At 33.4% G+C, this 19987-nt stretch overlaps 2 protein-coding genes across 2 annotated transcripts in view; both read left to right on the top strand.

The window, feature by feature from the left end:
* LOC126760985 (heat shock protein 23-like) overlaps positions 1-19987 on the top strand; it is a 450653-nt gene that overhangs the window by 211525 nt on the left and 219141 nt on the right. The window lies entirely within an intron of this gene.
* LOC126760983 (cuticle protein 7) lies at positions 12425-19592 on the top strand. Its single transcript, XM_050476836.1, has 3 exons — positions 12425-12574; positions 13776-13910; positions 18340-19592. Exons 1-3 carry the CDS (start codon positions 12560-12562, stop codon positions 18730-18732), a joined length of 543 nt encoding a protein of 180 aa, XP_050332793.1. The 5' UTR covers positions 12425-12559; the 3' UTR covers positions 18733-19592.

Consider the following 19987-nt stretch of genomic DNA (forward strand, 5'->3'; position numbering starts at 1 on the left):
ACCGAACATAATTTCGCTAAAGATAAAATTTGTGCACCGTGACATTCTTGGATTGACTTGTTAGTTAAGGTATAGTAAAAGTGAAATTTAACTTTGGAGTTAAATGCCCAACTATGAGAAAGTTTGAATAGGAATAGGAATGAAAGTGCACAAGAGTTACTCCACTGTTTCCCTGGTGCCTTGCTCTAGACATTTCATGCAGTCTTCCCGAGCTGCCTTTTGTCAAAAAGAGCTGCTTACTATTGAGTTGATAATTGTTTAGTCAAGCGCTCTATCGAAGAAAAGACAAGGTTTTTAGGTAATTCGTACTTGAATAAGTTAATTCTGAATAATTTGACGAAGAAGAATATCAATTAAGAGAACTTGAGAAGTTTCGACCATTTATTTAATAACACCCCAACCTGACTGCTGAGTTTTTCAATGAGCACAGCTGAAAAACTTCTTTGTATCTTCCATGAAATGTATTGTCTAAGTAGAACAGTTAAATATGAGTAGTAAGGCCAGTGTTAAGTATGAGTATAAAGTACCAGTCATTCATATGAAGGTTGCTGCCAATTTTGATATTGTCCATAGTTATGGAATATATTGGGTAGTCGAAAAAGTATTTTCGTATTGTGTCATGCCATATAGTGTTGGAAAGATGAGAGTTTAAGCTTCATTTAATATAAAAATCAAATTCGAGGAAGTTGAAAAATAGTGACAGCTGTTCAAAAATGTGTAGAAATAATAAAGATATTCGCTATACTTTGAAATTTTTGTAAAAAAAAATTGGAAGAATGTCACCCATGTCACCAATAAAATTTGTGAAGTTTACGGTGACGATGCTGTAAGAGTTGGTGTAGCACAACAATGGTTCGCTCGCTTCCGTTTTGGAAATTTCGAAACTTCGATTTACTCTGATGAAAGTTATACACTGGTGGAATAATGTCTGTAGCGGAAAAATGACAAAAAGTGATCGACCAAAATGGTAGATATTCGCTTATTTATTTATTAGAATAAATATAAAAAAATAAGTTCAAGTTTTCTTAGAAATGCGAAAAGACTTTTTCGACTACCAAATATATGTAAATCAAATATGTTAGTCTAAAATAAAGTTGACGAAAATATCATTGCATACTTTCTCTTTCTGTTTCTCAAATATAATAAAAAAAAACAACAATGAAAAATTGTGCGGCAAATTTTTCAATTTCTATTCGTCAACTGTGATTTCAAAACACTAAACTACGACATTCCATTAACCAATAAAAACAACCACCATACACCTAAATCTTCGTTAGTGTGCATGTGTAGTATTCAAGCAATTTTCGAAATTGCGATTTTATCGAACTCTTAAGCGTCACAGCAAGCTGCCACCAATTCAACAGATTCAGATTGACAAGTGCCAAAAACTATTCAAAAGAAATCAAAAACAACAAATATCAGGCGCTAACGCCGATAATTGCTAACAATGCAGCGACAACAAAAATAAAAACAGCGAAAATATTTTGCGCTCGAAACACAATAATTAACATTTCAAGCATATCTCTTCACTAACAAACACACACACATACATTTATACATACATATACAAGCACGTAATGGTGGTCCAAGCCGAAAGCTATTATAAAATGCATATATTGGAGTATAATTGTACACTTTGCATAGACTTTGTTGCTCCAATTTGTTAATTTCGCCGTCCGTTAATTAATAGTAATAGATTTTAAGTAATTTTTAGTGACAGCAGTCGCAGCGTTTGCATTTTATAATGGGTTTCGGCTCGCACCACCAATATATGGTAGTATATTTGTGCGCATATACACTTAGATATGTGTGTGTAGCAGCTGGAGTCAGGCATAGCAACAGCCATTCCAACACATTGCCCAAAAACAACTGCACACGGCGGCGCACTTAACAAGACTCCTTGCACGGACTGCATCCACAAACTCCATTTGGCGCTGTTCCAGCATATTCAAATATCGGGACCGTTAAGATGAATGTGTACAACCGCACGTCGTTGTTACAATTAAATTTGCCACTCACTAATTTCGGCCAATTTCGCTTATAAATGAGAGCAGCTGGCATTTTGACTTGGCTGGTTGTTGGATAAATATACATATGTACATTCATATGAAAATATATTTGGGTATATGAAGCTATATTTGGATATATGTATTAAATATATGTGTGTATTTGTTTGCCTACTCCAGCACCCCATCAATTGGTTAGGGGGCCTGCCAGCTGCGTTCAAGCTGTTATCATATGAAATGGCGCACTTACTCCATATAGCAAACTAACTAGTCATAAGTGTAGATACATACATTCATAAAATATATGAGACTTCAAATCATAATCATATTTGCATGCATACATATATAATTTGAGTGCGCAACTTTGTGTTAAGCAAATCATGAAATGGAATTATTAATTTTTGCAGATATGCATGCGACATGATAGATAATACCTACATATTTATATGTATGTCTAATATGTACTATACATACATATACACGAGGTGTCGCTAAGCAGTAAGGCAATTAAGTAAGAGATGAAAATAGAAAATTGTTAAAAATTTTCATGGAGAAAAATTAAACAAATTAACCATTTATTACGTATGTGTAGCTAAATACCAATTTGAGATTATTTTTTATTTTTTTTTTGTTGGATTCCATTTACCTTACAGTATTTTTTTCAATAACAATTTATACTTGTATAATTAGTTATATATAACAAGGTGAAATTTGAAAATATAATTCTAACTGGCTTTATAAAGGAAATTGGCATGGTTATAACCTGCGTCTAATCTGATTAAAACCTACAAGTAGTATTCGAATACATAACTTAGCTTCATTCATGGCTTCCCTACAATTCGAACTATGGCTGATTACACTGCAGCACCGTATTGAAGTTATAAATTGTATTCCGACAGAATTATTGATTAATGTTCTTATATTTCTTCATCGTTTTTAATTTTACACTAGAGGACCCGTCCACGCTTCACTGTGGCTGATACATAGACAATACTACTACTACCATCTATATGATTGCTATTAGTTGGATTATAACTATTAGTTAATGAGATATAGCGTTTTAGCAACTTGTGTTAGTTTACAAAAAAATGGATCATAAAGCATTTCGTATGCTTTTTGGGGGAATATATTGTTGAATTTGGGCACAGGGAAATCCATCGTTGAAAAGATATTTGCTGAGCTGGAAACAGGCGAAATGAGCACCGAGGAGAATGACGCCCTAAAGATGCGAAAGCCCTGTGCAAAGTAGGTGCTTCGCAAGTTCATAATCCAACAAAAACAACACATAGCTGATTCTGAGACATGTTTGAGTGCTCTTTAATCGGGATAAAACCAAATTTTTGCGGCAGTGTGTGACAATAGAAACATGGCTACATCATTTCCCACTGGAGTCCAATCGACATTTTTTCTAGTGGACTGCACATGATGAGCCGGTCCTCAGGCGTGGAACGACGAAAAAGTCGGCTGGAAAGGTCATGACATCAGTCTTTTGGGATGGACGTGGTATAATACTGGATAGAATCTGTTTAAAATTGTACGCATATATTCAAATGATTCCTACAAACATAAATTTTGAACGAATGCTTATTATTTCAAATATATTTTTTGTATTAATGAGTTGTTTTAAATTTCGCCATAAAGAGATAAAAGATATCCTATGTCCTTACCCTGGTTCTAAGCTACCTTCCCACCAATTTTCAGTCAAATCGGTGCAGCCGTTCTTGAGTTATAAATGGTGTAACTAACACAACTTTCTTATACATGTATATACATATGTACATATGTAGATTATATCACTCGGTTTTACCTTTTTCAATGGGTCGTAGCTATAACATTTTTCAGGAGGATGAAGTCATGTGCAGAAGTTCTCGCAAGTGAGGAAAGTTCTCTGATCGCCATTCACTTTAGAGTAGCTAGAAACGATTGTTTTACATATGGCACAAGCAGCTCACGACGTCCGGGCTTTGATCAAGTATCCACTGGGTAGCCAGAAAACATCCGTTTGAAGGCGAGCTAAAGTGAGAAGGCGAAACATCCCCTTCTCAGGGTTGTGCGCTGGGTTTGAGACTCGCCACGTAAAAAACGCCCCAATGAACAGTTAAAAACAGCCTCGGATATATCTAAATACTATTCTGAAATATCTATATTTTCTAGCAACTCTATATAATAATTGGTATACTTTTTATAAAAACCAATTTATTTGATATTCATTAAGGGATATTAAATTTGTAGTTTAATGAAGATTAAAGTGATTAAATCGCCGAAGTAAACACATAAACAAAGCAAAACATGCGTACGTAGAAAAAATTTATTAGCGAGAGGTTTGGTATTCAGAACATATTCGAAAAAAGTTACGCTTCTATCGCATTCTTCTTAAATTTAATAGAAAGTCGGATATACCCAACGTTTTAAAACTTCCGCTGGGGGTTTTGACATGAAATAGACAAGTTTAGAGATATTTTTCGAAGGGATATAAGACCCTTCCTCGTGCAGTATGTCCCTGAGCATATGCTTTGAAGTAATTATCCGTTCAAGGATTTTACGTTCCAGTGAATCCCATATGTGTTATGTAGGATTCAAATCTAGTGATTCTGATGATATTTAAAGCTGCTTTGGAACGTTGTAGAGTAATCAAAGCTTAACTACGTCAACTATATACTTCGGGTCATTATCCTATAGAAAAAAGTAGTCACTTCCCAGACCAAATCCAACCGCTCTTTGTTTCAAAATTTCTTTTGAAGACATTAATGTATGCATATGTGTCCATGATGGACTCTGCAACTACCATTCGAGCCATACCATTACTAGCCATGTACCCCCATATCATTACTTCGTCAACACCGTGCTTCAGTATGCATTAAGATTTTTTTATCGAGCGCCTTACTCATCTTTTTGCGGTAAAATCTTAATATCTTGATTCCAAAGTTGCAAAACTTCTGTTCATAGGAAAAAATATCCTTCTGTCAAAACTTCCGGGGCTTGTTTAGGTGCTCTTACGCGAAAGCATTATGCATTATATTATTGGCTGCCGACTTGACCATAAAACCATTTTTTCTAATTTTGCGAATGGTGTCAGGGCAGAGAGATTTATTAAATTTTTTATTAACATTTCAATGGATTATTAAAGCAATAAGTCAGAGTTTTTGCTTCATATTCCATGCTCGCTTCTTTACATATATATTTAATTCATCTGTAAAGACCTTTAGTTTCGCTACTGAATATCCATACCTCGTAAACTCGCCCTACGTTTTGAATCACATATTTTCCAATAAAAACAGCATTGAAAAGAAAATATTTAATTAATGTTCAGTGACAGTTGAAATATTGGATTGACTGAACGGAAATATAGCACATTTTTTTTTAAAATGAATGAAGTGAAAGGTGGGTTTGCAGGTCACTGTGTAAATCCATTTGAGGAAAATGTGTAGAATACTCGAATAGGATTTATGAATGATGAATGAGTAATTAAACATAAACATATGAAAAGTGTAGTTATGGTGGTATAGTTTATATATTTTTTGCTTTTTTAATCCAGTTTTAATTGACTCATATGATGGTTTACCAAGTATCTGCTCTTGTAATGGGTTTTTCAAAAAGGACGCTACTGAAGTAGACCGAAAGGGGTAGCAAACGATGCCATATTTTTTCCGACGCCATATCATTTTCGATACAACAACGAGTCGAAATTGTTAAAATTTACTACCGAATTTCTACGTTTTAACATCATAATCGTCCTTCAGATCAACAATTGATATTTTAGTGGAAAATTTTGAATCCAAAGGCGCAGTACAAAATGTTCCCGTGACAGTGAGACAGATAAGTGTTCCTAATGTCGAGAATATTGCTGCCGCCAGCGCATCAATTGAGGAAGACCCAAATCTGTCTCTCACACGTCCTTCTCAAGTGTTCTCTGTGACGGCATTGTGGCTAATTTTACGAAAAGATCTTGGCCTACAACCTTAAAAGATCAAATTGATGCAAGAACTAATGCCGCTTGACCACCAGAATCGTCATATGTTCGTGAATTGGATTGAGCAACAACTTGAGAATGATCCAGATTTTCATCGAAAAATCATCTTCAGCGTTGAGGCTCATTACTTGCTGAATGGCTTGGCCAATAAGCAAAATATGCGTTATTGCATCGCGAAAATATTATGCTTTGTTGGGGCTTATGGGCCGGCGGCGTCTTTGGGCCGTGCTTTTTTCGTGATGATCAAAACCAGCACGTTGCAGTGAATCTGAATCGTTTTCGATCAATGATAACCGAATACTTTTGACTCGAATTGGATGATATGGACTAGAACAATATGTGGTTCCAAAAGGATGGCGCCACAAGCCACACAGCGAGTGTCACATTCGATTTATTGAAACCAAGTTTGGTGAACGTGTTATCTCACGAAAAAGTCCAGTCAATTGGCCGCCTCCGTCGTGCGATTTGACCCCGTATGACTATTTCTGGCGGGTCTACGTCAAGTCTATGGTCTATGCCAACAAACCAGCGATGATTGATAAACTTCTTACGAGAATCGAACGTGAAACTGCAGCAATATCAGCCCGTTTATGCTTGAAAACCGTCGAAAATTGGATTCAGCGTTTGGACTTCTGCCTACGTGCCCGTGGTGGCCATACAAAAGAAACCGAGTTGTACGCATTATGTGTCGAATGTACTTTTATAAAGGTTAATAATTGAAATAATCTGCAACTCAGTTTTCTATAGACAGTTTTCTCGTCGATAGTCTCAATTTGCTTTTTTGATAGAAATTAAAGTGGAGGTGTAATTAAAATCAGTTGCTTTCAGTAGGCCGCAAAGCATTACGACCAAGTCTTGCGATTCTATAAATATCGGCTTACTCGTATTAGCTAAGTCATAGCCGGTGGGAAAATACACACACATACAACTGAAGCATTGAAGGGGCAACTCAAATGATAATTTTTGTTGTAACGATTACTCAGCAATTAAAAAATTGCTACAGTTTATAAAAATATTAACCATTCATTTACATGCCGGCGGCCGGCCAGCTGGTTGCCCGGATTTAGCAGTATCCGGATAAGATTTAATTTATAAACCCAATCGGGGATTAACACATGTTCTTTCAAGTTGTTTATCCAACCAATCATGCCCACGCTTTGCCACGATAATTTTCGATAAGTATCATGCCAACGCACAGTGGAATTTGTTTGCTTAGAAAGAGTTGGTCTAAATTAAATTTAATATCTAATATCTTAAATTATTTTGTTTAACATTTTCCAAGTATTTTAAATTATTAAAAAAGTATATTCTAATGTAAATATATAACGCTCACAAATGTTCTGCCATTACATTACATTCTATTGCGCCGTTTTCACTAACCCCACTGTGCGTTCGTGTGTGTAAATAATTTGCGTCACAACGTCGGCTGCGTCGGCGCAATCGCATCGTGCTCTGATTCATGTTGAACTTTTTGCCATGCGCACCCCACTTACATGCATGCACACATGTGTGCGCATGTGTGTGTGCTCGTGTATGATTACATAGCAATACACTTGCCGCAATGCATTGCGTCCGCTGATTACCGGCATTGTTCACCCAGTAGGCTGGTATTTGGACGTATTGCGGTTGATTTCGCTTTTATAATTTTTCACTCTCGTTCGCTTACGCGATTACTGCAACGAATTCGAACGGTTCACTCAATCGTGATAACCTTGAAAGATATGCAACCGAACGAGTGCTCCTCTACTAGCCCACTTACTCGTACGTTGCACGTTGTTGTAACAACAAAAGTGTGTACAACGTTTGACGAAACGTTAGAGAAATAATAAGTATATCAAGAATGCGGGAAATTCGTAAGAATGCACGTTGGCTCAGTTCATTCAACGTATAACAGCTCCATTTGTTACACCTTTCTGTAATTGATTGTATTTAAAGTAACTACTTATTCAGTAATTTGTTTGTAAATATGATTGATGGCTTTAAAGTACTTCATAATGTTAATAATAATTAATTGTTAATAAATTCATGAGGCTATTGTTTAAGCCATTGCTGAGTTTCCCCTGCCAATCATGGCGGATGTTTTGATGGTTTTTTGATGTATGGAGGTTCTTAAAAGTTCTAAATTAAGTCAAATGACGTGTGTATTTTTTTTATTAAGTTTGACTAAGTCAGGAATACGCTATGGTTTTACATTAGAATGATCGTATTTAAGCCAAATATGCACTGTTCGTTCGAAATTTTATTGCCGTTTTGAAAATATATTCATCTCTCGTCCATATTTGCAAAAAACAAACTTGAACAATCCATTTTCATTAACTTCTCAGGAACCGAATTTTCCCTCAGCAAACTCATTCAGCATTAATAGTAACATGCACAAAAGTCCGGATTATGAGGTGGACACATAAGAAGTCACCAACCAAGCTCCCGAAGCTTTATTCTTTCTTTCAGACGGTCAAATTGTTCACAGTACAGGCCCGTATTCAGAGCACGAAGCAAAATCTTGCTGATAGTCAATCCTGACTTAGCGCCAGCTCAGCACGAAAACAACTACGTATTCACCTTTTCAGCGCCTGCTTTGTGTTTGCCCGTAACGAAGAAAAAATGTAAAGCATGATATATATATTTTCTTTGCTGGTGTCAATCTTTGCTCAATAATTTTGGGATAGCACTTTCAGCGATTTTCATCTATATTGTAAAACGACGGCCTCTTAAATTTCTCTTTATTTTTGGAAATAGAAAAAAATGAAACTTTTGCCATTTCTGGCTAAAATGGAAGTTAGGACATCATTACGGTATTGTTTTTAGCAAAGAATTCACGAACAAGTAGTGAGCTTTTAACAAATCATAATCGGCAAGCTCATAACAACAAGTCTAACCGTAGCGGCTGCTTCAGCAAAGTAAGAATGAATACAGCTAAAAATCTTACCATACTTCTGAACCATGTATGTACATATAGCATAACAACATTATAAAAAAATTTTACAGTTGGACTCCCCAAACCCACGAAATTTTTAAATTTAAAACTCCGATTATTTTCTGAACTCACTTAATGCTTGGTAAAATTAAAAAAAAAAAATGTAAATATTTTTTTGATTTTTCACACGAACTCAGAAGATGCTGCAGTGATGCCAGCATCTCCGTGGATGAAACGTAAAGAGAGTAATCAGAGGGACTTCTTAAGGAGGTGCTCTTTCATTGCTTCTAGGAATGGGTGGCACTGATGAGGATGAGAAGTGAAAGCAGTAGCCCCTGCGTTGGTACTACAATTTCTTTGTCCCCCAGCAAAATAAATGGGGTCGAGATAGATACCAAACTGAACTAGAAAATTATTATTGAGAAAGGTATTAGAAAAACTTATATGGCTTATTACACTGCTAGAGAATACTCAGCAGGAACTGCAGCCTAAAACCGAATACAGCCATATGGATGTATACGGCCGTCATTAAACCAATTCTTAAATATGTAGTACTGGTTTAGCTGCCAGCCTTACAAAAAAAAAAATAATATAACAATTAAAAAATTGGATTTCGATAGTTACTTCAATGTGAGAAAACTCTCTAGACGTAAATGGAGAATGAGTTTAGTAGGAGAAGAGGTTACCACTTCAACCTTTCCGGACGAGTTCTAAATGGACTTCGAGTTCTTGCTATCTTTCTATCTTCCCGCCTACCAAACTAATCTAGTACCTTACAAGCAGAAGTACTAGGCATAGAGAAGGTACCTGAAGTTCTACTGAACAACTACGGGAGGATGCAGTAAGCGACCAGGTACACAGATAGACAGGCGGCATTACTAACCTTGTCGTGACCAAAGAACAATTCCAGCTTAATAAACAAATGTAGAAAAGCTTTAAGCTCACTAGATGTCCACAATTTAGATTCCCTGTCACAGGAACATTTTCGGTGGACGATATCGGACAAGTTAGTTATGTCAGGAGCTTCTCTAAATTAATTCGAGGCAGAGATAATACCGTGTCCGCTGAAAACTATCAAGAGGAAGCTCAACACATAATTTGAACAAAAAGCTTAGAATAGATGGAAATCTACAGCCAAATGCAGGATGGATGAACAGATAAGATGTATAAGAGTATACACAGACTTACAGTTCCCATAAGAGAACATTGGCCGTTGGGGAATATGCGTTAAAATTTGGAATAAAGGTGCTGCACTCTTACCTGGCTACCAATTGTTATCAATTGATCATGAAATTATTACTAGCTATTATAAATACTTAAAAAACTTAAAAAAACATATTAGAACATTCTAACAACCGCTAACAACCGCCAATCGTTGTGGCTTAATATCTAGTCCTCTCACAATTATTTCCTTGCCAAGTGTTCGTATGTTACAAAAGTCTACTTCAATCGAAAGTAATTGCCATAAAGCTCACGCCATGCAATCGAATTCGATTGGATTCTATAATAAATATTAATTAATCAAGCGAGTCTTATTATCTTATTTGAGGTGTGCACCGTCCGCCCGCCTTGTGATCAACAACAACGAAATAAATAAATTCAACTTAAAACTCAATTAACCCCGAATATGGCCAAAATATTGGCCGAAACGCCGCTACACACCTCACTGCGGACTGCGGTATTCTTGAGAAGCGAAAGTGTTTGCGGCAGCCACGCCAATCGTTAATTTTAATGCCGTGTTAAATTAGCTTTGATAACCATGGTCATAAAGCACAAAGTCGCACGGCTTTACGATAAATAAATATTTCAATCAAATGTGGTGGACAGGCATATACACTTATACGAGTATATACAGATGTGTATACATATATGTATGTATGTATATCTGTTACATGTGTACATACATATATACTTACATACATAGTATGTATGTATGTATGCTTTAGATGTTTTATACTCGCATTTTTTGCGATTTCTGAAGTTATTTTTAGAATGTAACTTTTAAGAAGCCAAATTAGAAGAGTTACGTCTGTACACCATCTGATCAAAATTGACCCGGACTGATCCAGATCGAATCAATATAACATATGTTCCTAGCTGTTTATGACCTACATACTTGAAGGCATTAAAAATATTTTTATGAAAATAAGTTAAAAATTAGTACTTTTTTCAGTCCGGGTCAAATTTGATCACATGGTATATATACCATATCAAAGAAGCATTTGTTCTTAGATTTTTTCAACGTCCTTTGAAGCAGTAAACACTTTTTAATTAAAATAGTAGAAATTCGGTACTTTTTTCAGTCCGGGTCAAATTTGATCACATGATTTACATATATACCACATCAATGTAACATTTGTTCCTAGCATTTTATAATCTACTTGAAAGCATTAAACATTTTTTTTATTAAAATACGTATGAAGTTAGTATTTTATGTCAGTCCGGGACAAATTTGATCATATGGTATATATACCAACACACATAAACTTCATATTGAACGTGATAATGTGAAGAAAGTCAAAGGTGAAGCGAGAACTTGCCAATTCTCAGTAGAAAATTTTACAGCAATCACTGTTATGAAAAAATTACAACAACAACACTAAGACAAAAACGATATTCGAGTGCAATTCTTACTTGCAGAAAGCAGCACTAGTCCAAACACACACAAAGTGAGAGAGGAATTATGCTTATGAAAATCAGTTTAACCAACAACAACAACAAAATGGACATTTCAGTGCGCAAGAACAACAACAACAAAATGTATTTCAGTATGCAAGAAATCATTTGCACGCAGAGTAGACAACAAACACCAGCGCAATTACAACAACAAACACATAACTGTATATTATGATTCGTATGCGTATATGTGTGTGTATGTATGTATGTATGTATGTGTATGGGTGTGTATATACATGCTTATATATCAGATCTGCATGTACGCCGTGCTTTACCGCTCTTTTAATGCCGATTGTTACACTAAAACCACAAATAAACAATAATAATAACAACAACAACTAGACCTTAAGCATTGAGGTTTACTCTTAATTTCTATAGAGCCAAACGCCTTCAACAATGAATCGCCCAGCGCAACCGAAAGCAAACGAAACAAATTCAATGCGCAGGCGTCCCGCGTCTCCAGCAAACAAACGGTTACCTAGCTGGCCAACTAACTAACTAGTGAGCTAACTAATCAAGCAATGCTAATAATAAACACAACAATACCAAATAGCAAAAACAACAATAAATACAACAACTACCGTAAAAACAATAATACAAACAACAATAATAATTCAAACAACAACAAAAACAATACAAACAACCACATCAAACATAAACAGCCCGCAATTGTTGCACAGTTACACCGCGCGTTTCGGTTTCATACACGAACAGCCGTTGTGGCTGCCGTCAACGTCGACGTCGCTGCTGTCGCTTTCGGCCGCGCCAAGCGAAGTTCAAAAAGCAATACAGTTCGCTCATTCAGCTAATTCGCCATTCGCTAGCAAACGGGTGGAGTCAAATATATAAAAGCAGCTTCCTTCTTGGTTCTAGTTATCAGTTGACTACAGCATTTCAAGTCGCTTAGACCGAAGTAAAGTGGGAAGTCACGAGCTAAACAGCAAATTTTCAAATTCAAATTAACCGCCAAACAAACTTAAACTACAAACAAAAATGGCCTTTTTCAAAGTGAGTGCCGCAAAAAAAACGTTAAAATATTGAAAAAAAATTTGTTAAGTGTTGGAAAATGTGCAAACTAACGGCTGCAGGATGCCGGATTTTAGTTTTGAAGGAATAAAAATAAACGCAAATTTTTAAATAAATATCCTTTCATAAAATATATATAACGTCAATTAAAATAGTTTTTAAAGTTTAAAATATATATTGGTATAACTGATTTTTGAAAAATATTTTTTAAAATTTACTAATTTTTTTATTTTTTTACATTTGTTCATATTTTTTTGTTTACAAAATAACCGTAGCAGGACGCCAGATTTGAAATTTGAAGGAATAAAAAACTAACGCAAAATAAATATCCTTAAAAAAATATACATATAACAACAATAAATGAAGTATCAATTTTGAAAAATAGCACGTTATTTTTAACTATTGAAAAATATTTAAAAAAATATTTTTTTTGCAAATTAAAATATTCAACATCGTTAAAAATATTTTAAATTTTGAAAAATAGAACGTTAAATTGAAATATTTAAAAATATTAAAAAATGTTTTTTTCTATTTGCTTGCAAATAGGAGGATGCCAGATTTAAATTAAATTAATTTAATAATCAAAAGAATAAAAAAAAATATATATCCTTTCATAAAGAAATATATAAACTCATTAAAAAGTGTTCAAATATTGAAAAATATATTTAAGAATTGAAATTTTTTTCAAAAATACTGAAATATTGAAAAATATTTTTTTTATATTGAAATTTTAAAATACTGAAACATTGTGAAAGATTAAAAACATATTTTTGATTAATATTTGAAAATATATTTCTATATAGTGAAGACTATTTTTAATTTTTTTATATTGATTTTATATACATATTGTTCTTTTTTAAATATAGGGAAAAATATGATTTTAGTTTTTTTTGTTTTAAGATTGAAAAATGTGTTCTGTGTTATTTTTTGTAAATGTAACATACATTTTTTATTATAGAAAAAAACTATAAAAATAGTTTTCATTATTAAAGAAGATTTTTTTAATATTAGAAAAATAATTTCTGATATTATTTTAACACTGAAAATTTTTTTGTTTTAATATTGAATTAATTTTAAAAAATATTTTTTTAGCTATTTTTTTTAATATTGTTTGCATTCAATTTCATTGAGTTTTTTAAAATCTTGTTTTTCATTCAATACTTTTTTTCTTGCTTCGTTATAGTCTTTGGTATGCTTGGCTGTATTGAGCGCTGCCTCCGCTGGCGTTTTGCATGGTGGACACGGTGCCGGTATTTATGCCGCTGGCCCGCTTCTGGCTGCCCATGGCCCAGCGCATGACGAGGGACTAGACTACTATGTAAGTGAGCTGCAAAAATGTATATTTTTTTAAACTAAAACAAATGAAAAGTAATAGTAAATAGTAATAAAATAGTTGTTTGAGTGGGAAGGACGTCAACTTTTTTTTGGAAATTATTTAGTTGGTTTTCAAATAGAAAATATATTTTAGAGCTCCTGAAAAGTACAGTCGATAATTTTTATTTACAAATAACCTAGAATCTTTAAAATAATTACTTAAAAAAATTATTTTGTATTAATAATTCATTTTTTTTTTAATTTTTTTGTAAATTTTTTCTATTTTAAAAATATATATATCTTTTTGCTGATTATTATTATATTTGAAATTTTTTAAAATTGTGCAACTGACTCTCAGAAACTTTTCAGTTTGATGGATGTAGAAATTTTTTTAAACTTAAAATAACTCATTAAAATTCATTTAAGAACATAAAGTGATAATTGACGAAACAGAAAAGTAATTACATATATGTATATTATAAAAAAATTTTATTAAAATGAAAAACTATAAATTTTTTCCATAGATTTTCTTTTAAGAATTATAAAAAAAAAATATTTATTAGTTTTTTAATTTTCTATTTTTTTAATTTTTTCATAATATAATAAAAAAGGAAGCAATAGCTTCCTTTCAATATTCATTAAAAAATTTTCAATATTTTTTGTCCTTTAAATTAAAATTTTTTTTTTTGTTTATCTGTTGGAATTTTTTATAGTATAGTACATTTAATATTTATTAATTTTTTATTTACTTTTATATTTTTTGAATAATTGGGCAAGGGCTTGATCAGAAGATTTTCATGTTGCAAAGCAAGAATTTCTATTTTAGACTTAAAACGTTTTTTACGAAATACTCAAAAAATGCCTTAAAACACAAAAGACTTAAGCAACAAACCTGCCACCTCAAAGCAAAACAAATTAGTATGAAGTTGTTCTTTTATTACGCGGTTTACGAACGAAATTTCGGGCCAAAACAGTTTGTAGCGTGCAAATTAGCGAGTCAAATTGCATAATGTCGCCAAATTTTCGTTGCATAAGACGTCACAACACACATGCATACACACATATAAACCAATGCATAAATGCATCGTCCAAGTGACAAAAGAAAAACCAAATTTAATAACGGTACTTTAAAAGCACACACAAGATAATTAGAAGACACACACAAACATTTAACAAAAAGAATTGCAGCGCTTGCAGTCTCCGATATAAAAGTATATTTCCGTCGCTGGCGCCCGCTCCCAAATTGACCAATAATTATTTGTGGTTGGCAACGCTGCTTCACCTATTTGCATTTTCATAATTTCGCCTTCAATGCGCTGATTAAATCGGCGCACATAAAAACGCAGTTGCAGCAAGCCAAACAAGCGAGCGGCAATAAAAGAGCAGCAGCAACAACAACAACAAAAACAACAATTACAGCAAATTAGAGCAAACACCGCATGCACGTAATGGCGCGCAAGCGCTTGCAAATCAAAGCAAAAGCAAATATCAGATTTTCTGTAAATGCTGCTGTTGTTGTTGTTGCTGTGTAGCGATGTGCCATTTCGGCTAGCACTTCACTGCTCTAGATTATGTGTTGCAGATATGCGCACCGGCGCCGGCAACGCGCTGACACGCTGACACGCAAATTACGGTAGCAACAGCCAACGACCATAAACACTAAGCCACAGCAACAATAACAACAATACTCTAACTGCAGCAGCAGCAGCAGCCGTAAAATGACAATCAAAGCAAACACATTTAGAGCTTGGTCTTTCCGCCTAATTGCACACACATATACACACACTGGCGGCGTTTGGCAATGCTTCGTCGGTGGTATTGCACAAACAACAAAAACAATAAAAACAACAACAAATGCGATTGGTAGCTTTGACAGTTGCACGCCACTTGTGTTCATTGTTATTGCACTGTGTGTTGAGTAAGAGTGGCGCTTATGACTACTGCGACTATCAACACGCACACTCACACACATACGCTCCGAACACACACACAAATGACACATTTTGATTTGGGTTGTGAAAATTGAAATTTTGGTGCAGATTAAATATTTTCGCACTCACCTTTCATTTGCATCTGCTGGCGTCGGTGTGCAAAGTGGTGTGCGCTTAAGTCATACAACAACAAGTGCTTGTGTTGTGACAGCCTCTTGTGGTTATTGTAAAATATATGAGAGTCAAGCGGTTAGCTGAGATGATTTGATCGTTTTGAAGCGCATTTAATTTGAAAATTTAAATTGAAAATATTTTTTGAGTTTTTGACTTGGAAAAGGTTGTGTTAGATAAAAAAAAATAGCCAGAGTTGTTTTTCAAATAAAATTAAAAAATAGAAAATTTTAAATTTTGATATTCTCATAATGCAAAATATACATATATTTGATATTATAGTGTATGCAACGAAAATATGTATACATATATACATACAAGTATATAAGCCTTATTCATTAGTTCAAAAAAATATAAGGAAAAAAATGTTTGAATTAAAAAATTGAAAACGAAATGTGTTCTTTATATTAAATTTAATTTAAAAGTAATTTAGATTTTTTCCAAAAAATTTTTATATAAAAAGCAATATTTCAAAGACTGTTTTTATATTAAATAATGTTAAGAATTAAATTATTTTCTTGTGTACATTATTTAAAAAATTTTTCAATACATAAAAAAATCGAAAAAAGGAGAAAGGAGGAAAGGAGAAAAAATATCAAAAAAGATCTTTGAAAAAAAAAACTGTTTTAAACAAAAAGTAGTTAATAACGTAGCTGAAAATTAATAGAAAATAAAAAAGGAAAATATGTAAAAATTAAAAACAATATTTTTTCATTATTTTTTTTTTAAAAATTTTGTAAAATATTTTTTTTTTTACTTTTTTTAATTTTTTTTAATTTTTTAAATTTTTTTTTAATCTAATTAAATTTAAAAATGTTTAAAAATTAAAAATAATAGTTTTTCATTATTTTTTCTTTTAAAAAGTTTAAAAATATTTTTTTTATAATTCATTTTTAATTTAAGTTAACTTTTTAACTAGAGTTTTTGGCACTTTTGAACGAATAACGTAATTTTATAAATATTTTTTTTTTATTTAAAGCATTAAAATAAATTTTTGAAGAATTGCTAAATTTTGTGAAGAATTGCCAAATTTTTTAAAAGTTTTTTGACAGCTCATTCTTAAAGCAAAATATAACAACTGACTGCTATATGTTTTTTTTTAATAATTTTTAAATTTTTTTTTATAAAGAACTTAAATATTCATTTTTACACTATTTATTTTATCTTTTATTAAATGAAATTTTGAGATTTATTTTTATGTGACATTGAATACAGACATACTATAACCACATTTTAGACTAATTTCTATAAAATACATTTATTTTAGAAAATTTCAAATTTTTTTCATAGTTATACAGTGAAAAATAACTTTTTAAAAATATTTTTACAGAAAAAATTACTAAAAACATGGTATACCAACTCTTTATGACAAAGATTCCAATATTATTCTTCTTTTGTTTAGATTGAGCTTAGCAACATATTATTTTTACTTCTGAAAATAATTTTGCAAAAATAGAATTTAAAAATGTTTTCATTTAACTTTTTTTAATTTATATTTTTAAACTTTTCTTTAGTTTTTTTTTATTTTATTCTTTATTACTTTTTTAATTGGTATACATTTTAATTTTTTTTTTTTAATTTGTTCATTATTTTATTTTTTTACAATTTTTATTTTATATCATTTTTGTTTTAATTTTCTATATTTCTTAAATTTTTTATTAACACTTTTTTAAGTTTTTCTATTATATTAGATTTTTTATAATTTTTATTTTCCATTCATGCCACTTCGCTTCTCACCAAAAAATTAAAATCAAAAAATAACAAAACTCACACACAAATTGGTCATTGCAACATGTTATCTATGTAGTTCAACAATAACCCAAATGTTGCAATGCAAATCGTACTCAGCAACACGCCGAACCAACTGCATTAAATTACGTATACGCCCCGCAACTGTGAAATTCCCAGGCAAAGGTGCAATAAAGCGCACAAACACACACACATATACACAGAAGTGCATTTAGCATTTGGTTGCTGAGAATACGACGGCTGCATTCACACGCCGCCGCTGACCTTCGCAAGTTCGAAATCGGCACGCGGGTGCTAGCGGCAGTGCCGTTGTGGCAAATCATTGTTTGTGTGGCGTTAAAGGTGTCAGCGTTGTTGAGTCATAAGCAGAGACACCAGCAAGTGACATGCCATAACGAGTAGGCGATTTTTCCCACGTTGGGCCATGCAAGTAGGGCGCTATTAGTTGAGAGGAGATTTATTTGGAATATTTTTTTTATTTTGAATATTGTTTTTATCTTCCCTTGTATTTGTTTTATGAAATTCTATTTCATATACAAAAAACTTGAATAATCACAACTTAATTTTTCTCTCTTCCGCCAGGCCTACCCCAAGTACCACTACAACTACGGCGTCGCCGACTCGCATACCGGCGATGTTAAGTCACAGCACGAAGTGCGCGACGGTGATGTCGTGAAGGGCTCGTACTCGCTCGTCGAACCCGACGGTTCGGTGCGCACTGTCGAATACACCGCCGATGACCATAACGGTTTCAACGCAGTCGTCTCGAAGAGTGCCCCAACCATCCATCATGCCGCTCCAGTTGCCATTGCGCATGCCGCTCCCGTACTTGCTCACGCTCCCGCACCAATTGCTGTTGCGCATCACGTTGCCGCCGCTCCAGCTGTACCATTGGCTTCGATCGCGCATCATGCTGCTCCCTCCGCTTACGGTTATGCCACACACGATGCGCACGCTCATGTCTCTCATTACTAAGGATAATTAACACTGCCCCATATGCTAATAACAAAATGGACCTGATCCCACACTACAAAAGCAACAAAACAAGCAAAGCGTTAGAATTTATTTATTAACGATTAACTAATATACATACATACGTATATCTATGTAAAATGTGAATCCCATGCTACGATGACGACCTATATAGGAATAATTGAAATGAGTTGGTGTGAAAGTCGCGGAGAACGTTGGAGAATGTTGCGAGTGTGTGCTACAGTGGAGAATGGAGAGACAATGAGAGGCAGGATTGCAGCGCAGAGACTCAGAATGCATTTGTTGGTGTGATACAGTGTGTTCGAATAGTAGTTCGACAGACCTACTTCAACACAACACTCAATCAGTTGCTTTCACCTCAAGCACATTTCAATTATTTACTCATAACTTGAGTCACAGCTCTTCTCTTAAAGGCATTCATTTAGGTACACTGCCATTATTTAGCTCCTCTCTTCATTTTGTAAATATTACTTAGATCTCTATGCCCTCCCCGCAGTTAAAACATCTCTCTCTCTCTCTCTCTTAATCGCCAAGCCATCTTCATTCCCCACATCCGCTATCTCGCTCTCTCTCTCTCTCTCTCAGTCGTTTACATGAAACACTCGTCGAAACTAAACATTTTCAAATGAAAAATACTCATTTCCCCTCAGTTACTATACTCAATCACTCAATTGCTCACTCACTCACTCATAGTTTTACAGTCTTACTAATACTCAAATGTATATGTTGTATTTTTAATGAAAAAAATGAACGCAAATGTAAGAAACAAGTCCAAGCGGTAGAAGCAGAAAGAGTCGACAACTAGAAAAGCAATGAAAAGTCCGTAAAAACTATCAATATAACATACATACATACGAAATGCCTGTAAACTGTAACTATGTAAACATGTTCTCTGTGGAAGAATTGTAAAAAATTGTATTATAATAAATATTTTTTTATACTTGAGTTAAATATTAAGTGATTACATGCGAAAAATGCTATAAATAAAAAATGTAGTGAATTAAAAAAATAAAAACAAGTTTCGTTTTAATTTTCTTTACATAAAACTTAGAAATGTTAGTATTGCATTTGTGAGGAACTAAAATATTACATGAGTCCCAGGATAATATTTTGAAGATAAAGACAACCTCTATCTAATACCATATAAAACAAGTTTTATGAAAGACACCAACATCAGCGTCACCAATATTGGGCCTTTGGTAAGCATATTGTAGTTAACGACAATGGATTATTCAAG

This window comes from Bactrocera neohumeralis, chromosome 6 (genome assembly GCF_024586455.1).
Source record: "Bactrocera neohumeralis isolate Rockhampton chromosome 6, APGP_CSIRO_Bneo_wtdbg2-racon-allhic-juicebox.fasta_v2, whole genome shotgun sequence".
NCBI lineage: Eukaryota > Metazoa > Arthropoda > Insecta > Diptera > Tephritidae > Bactrocera > Bactrocera neohumeralis.

Coding starts and splice junctions, on each gene's coding strand:
- LOC126760983 (XM_050476836.1), top strand. Junction 13,911..18,339: donor ACGAGGGACTAGACTACTAT/GTAAGTGAGCTG, acceptor CTCTTCCGCCAG/GCCTACCCCAAGTACCACTA.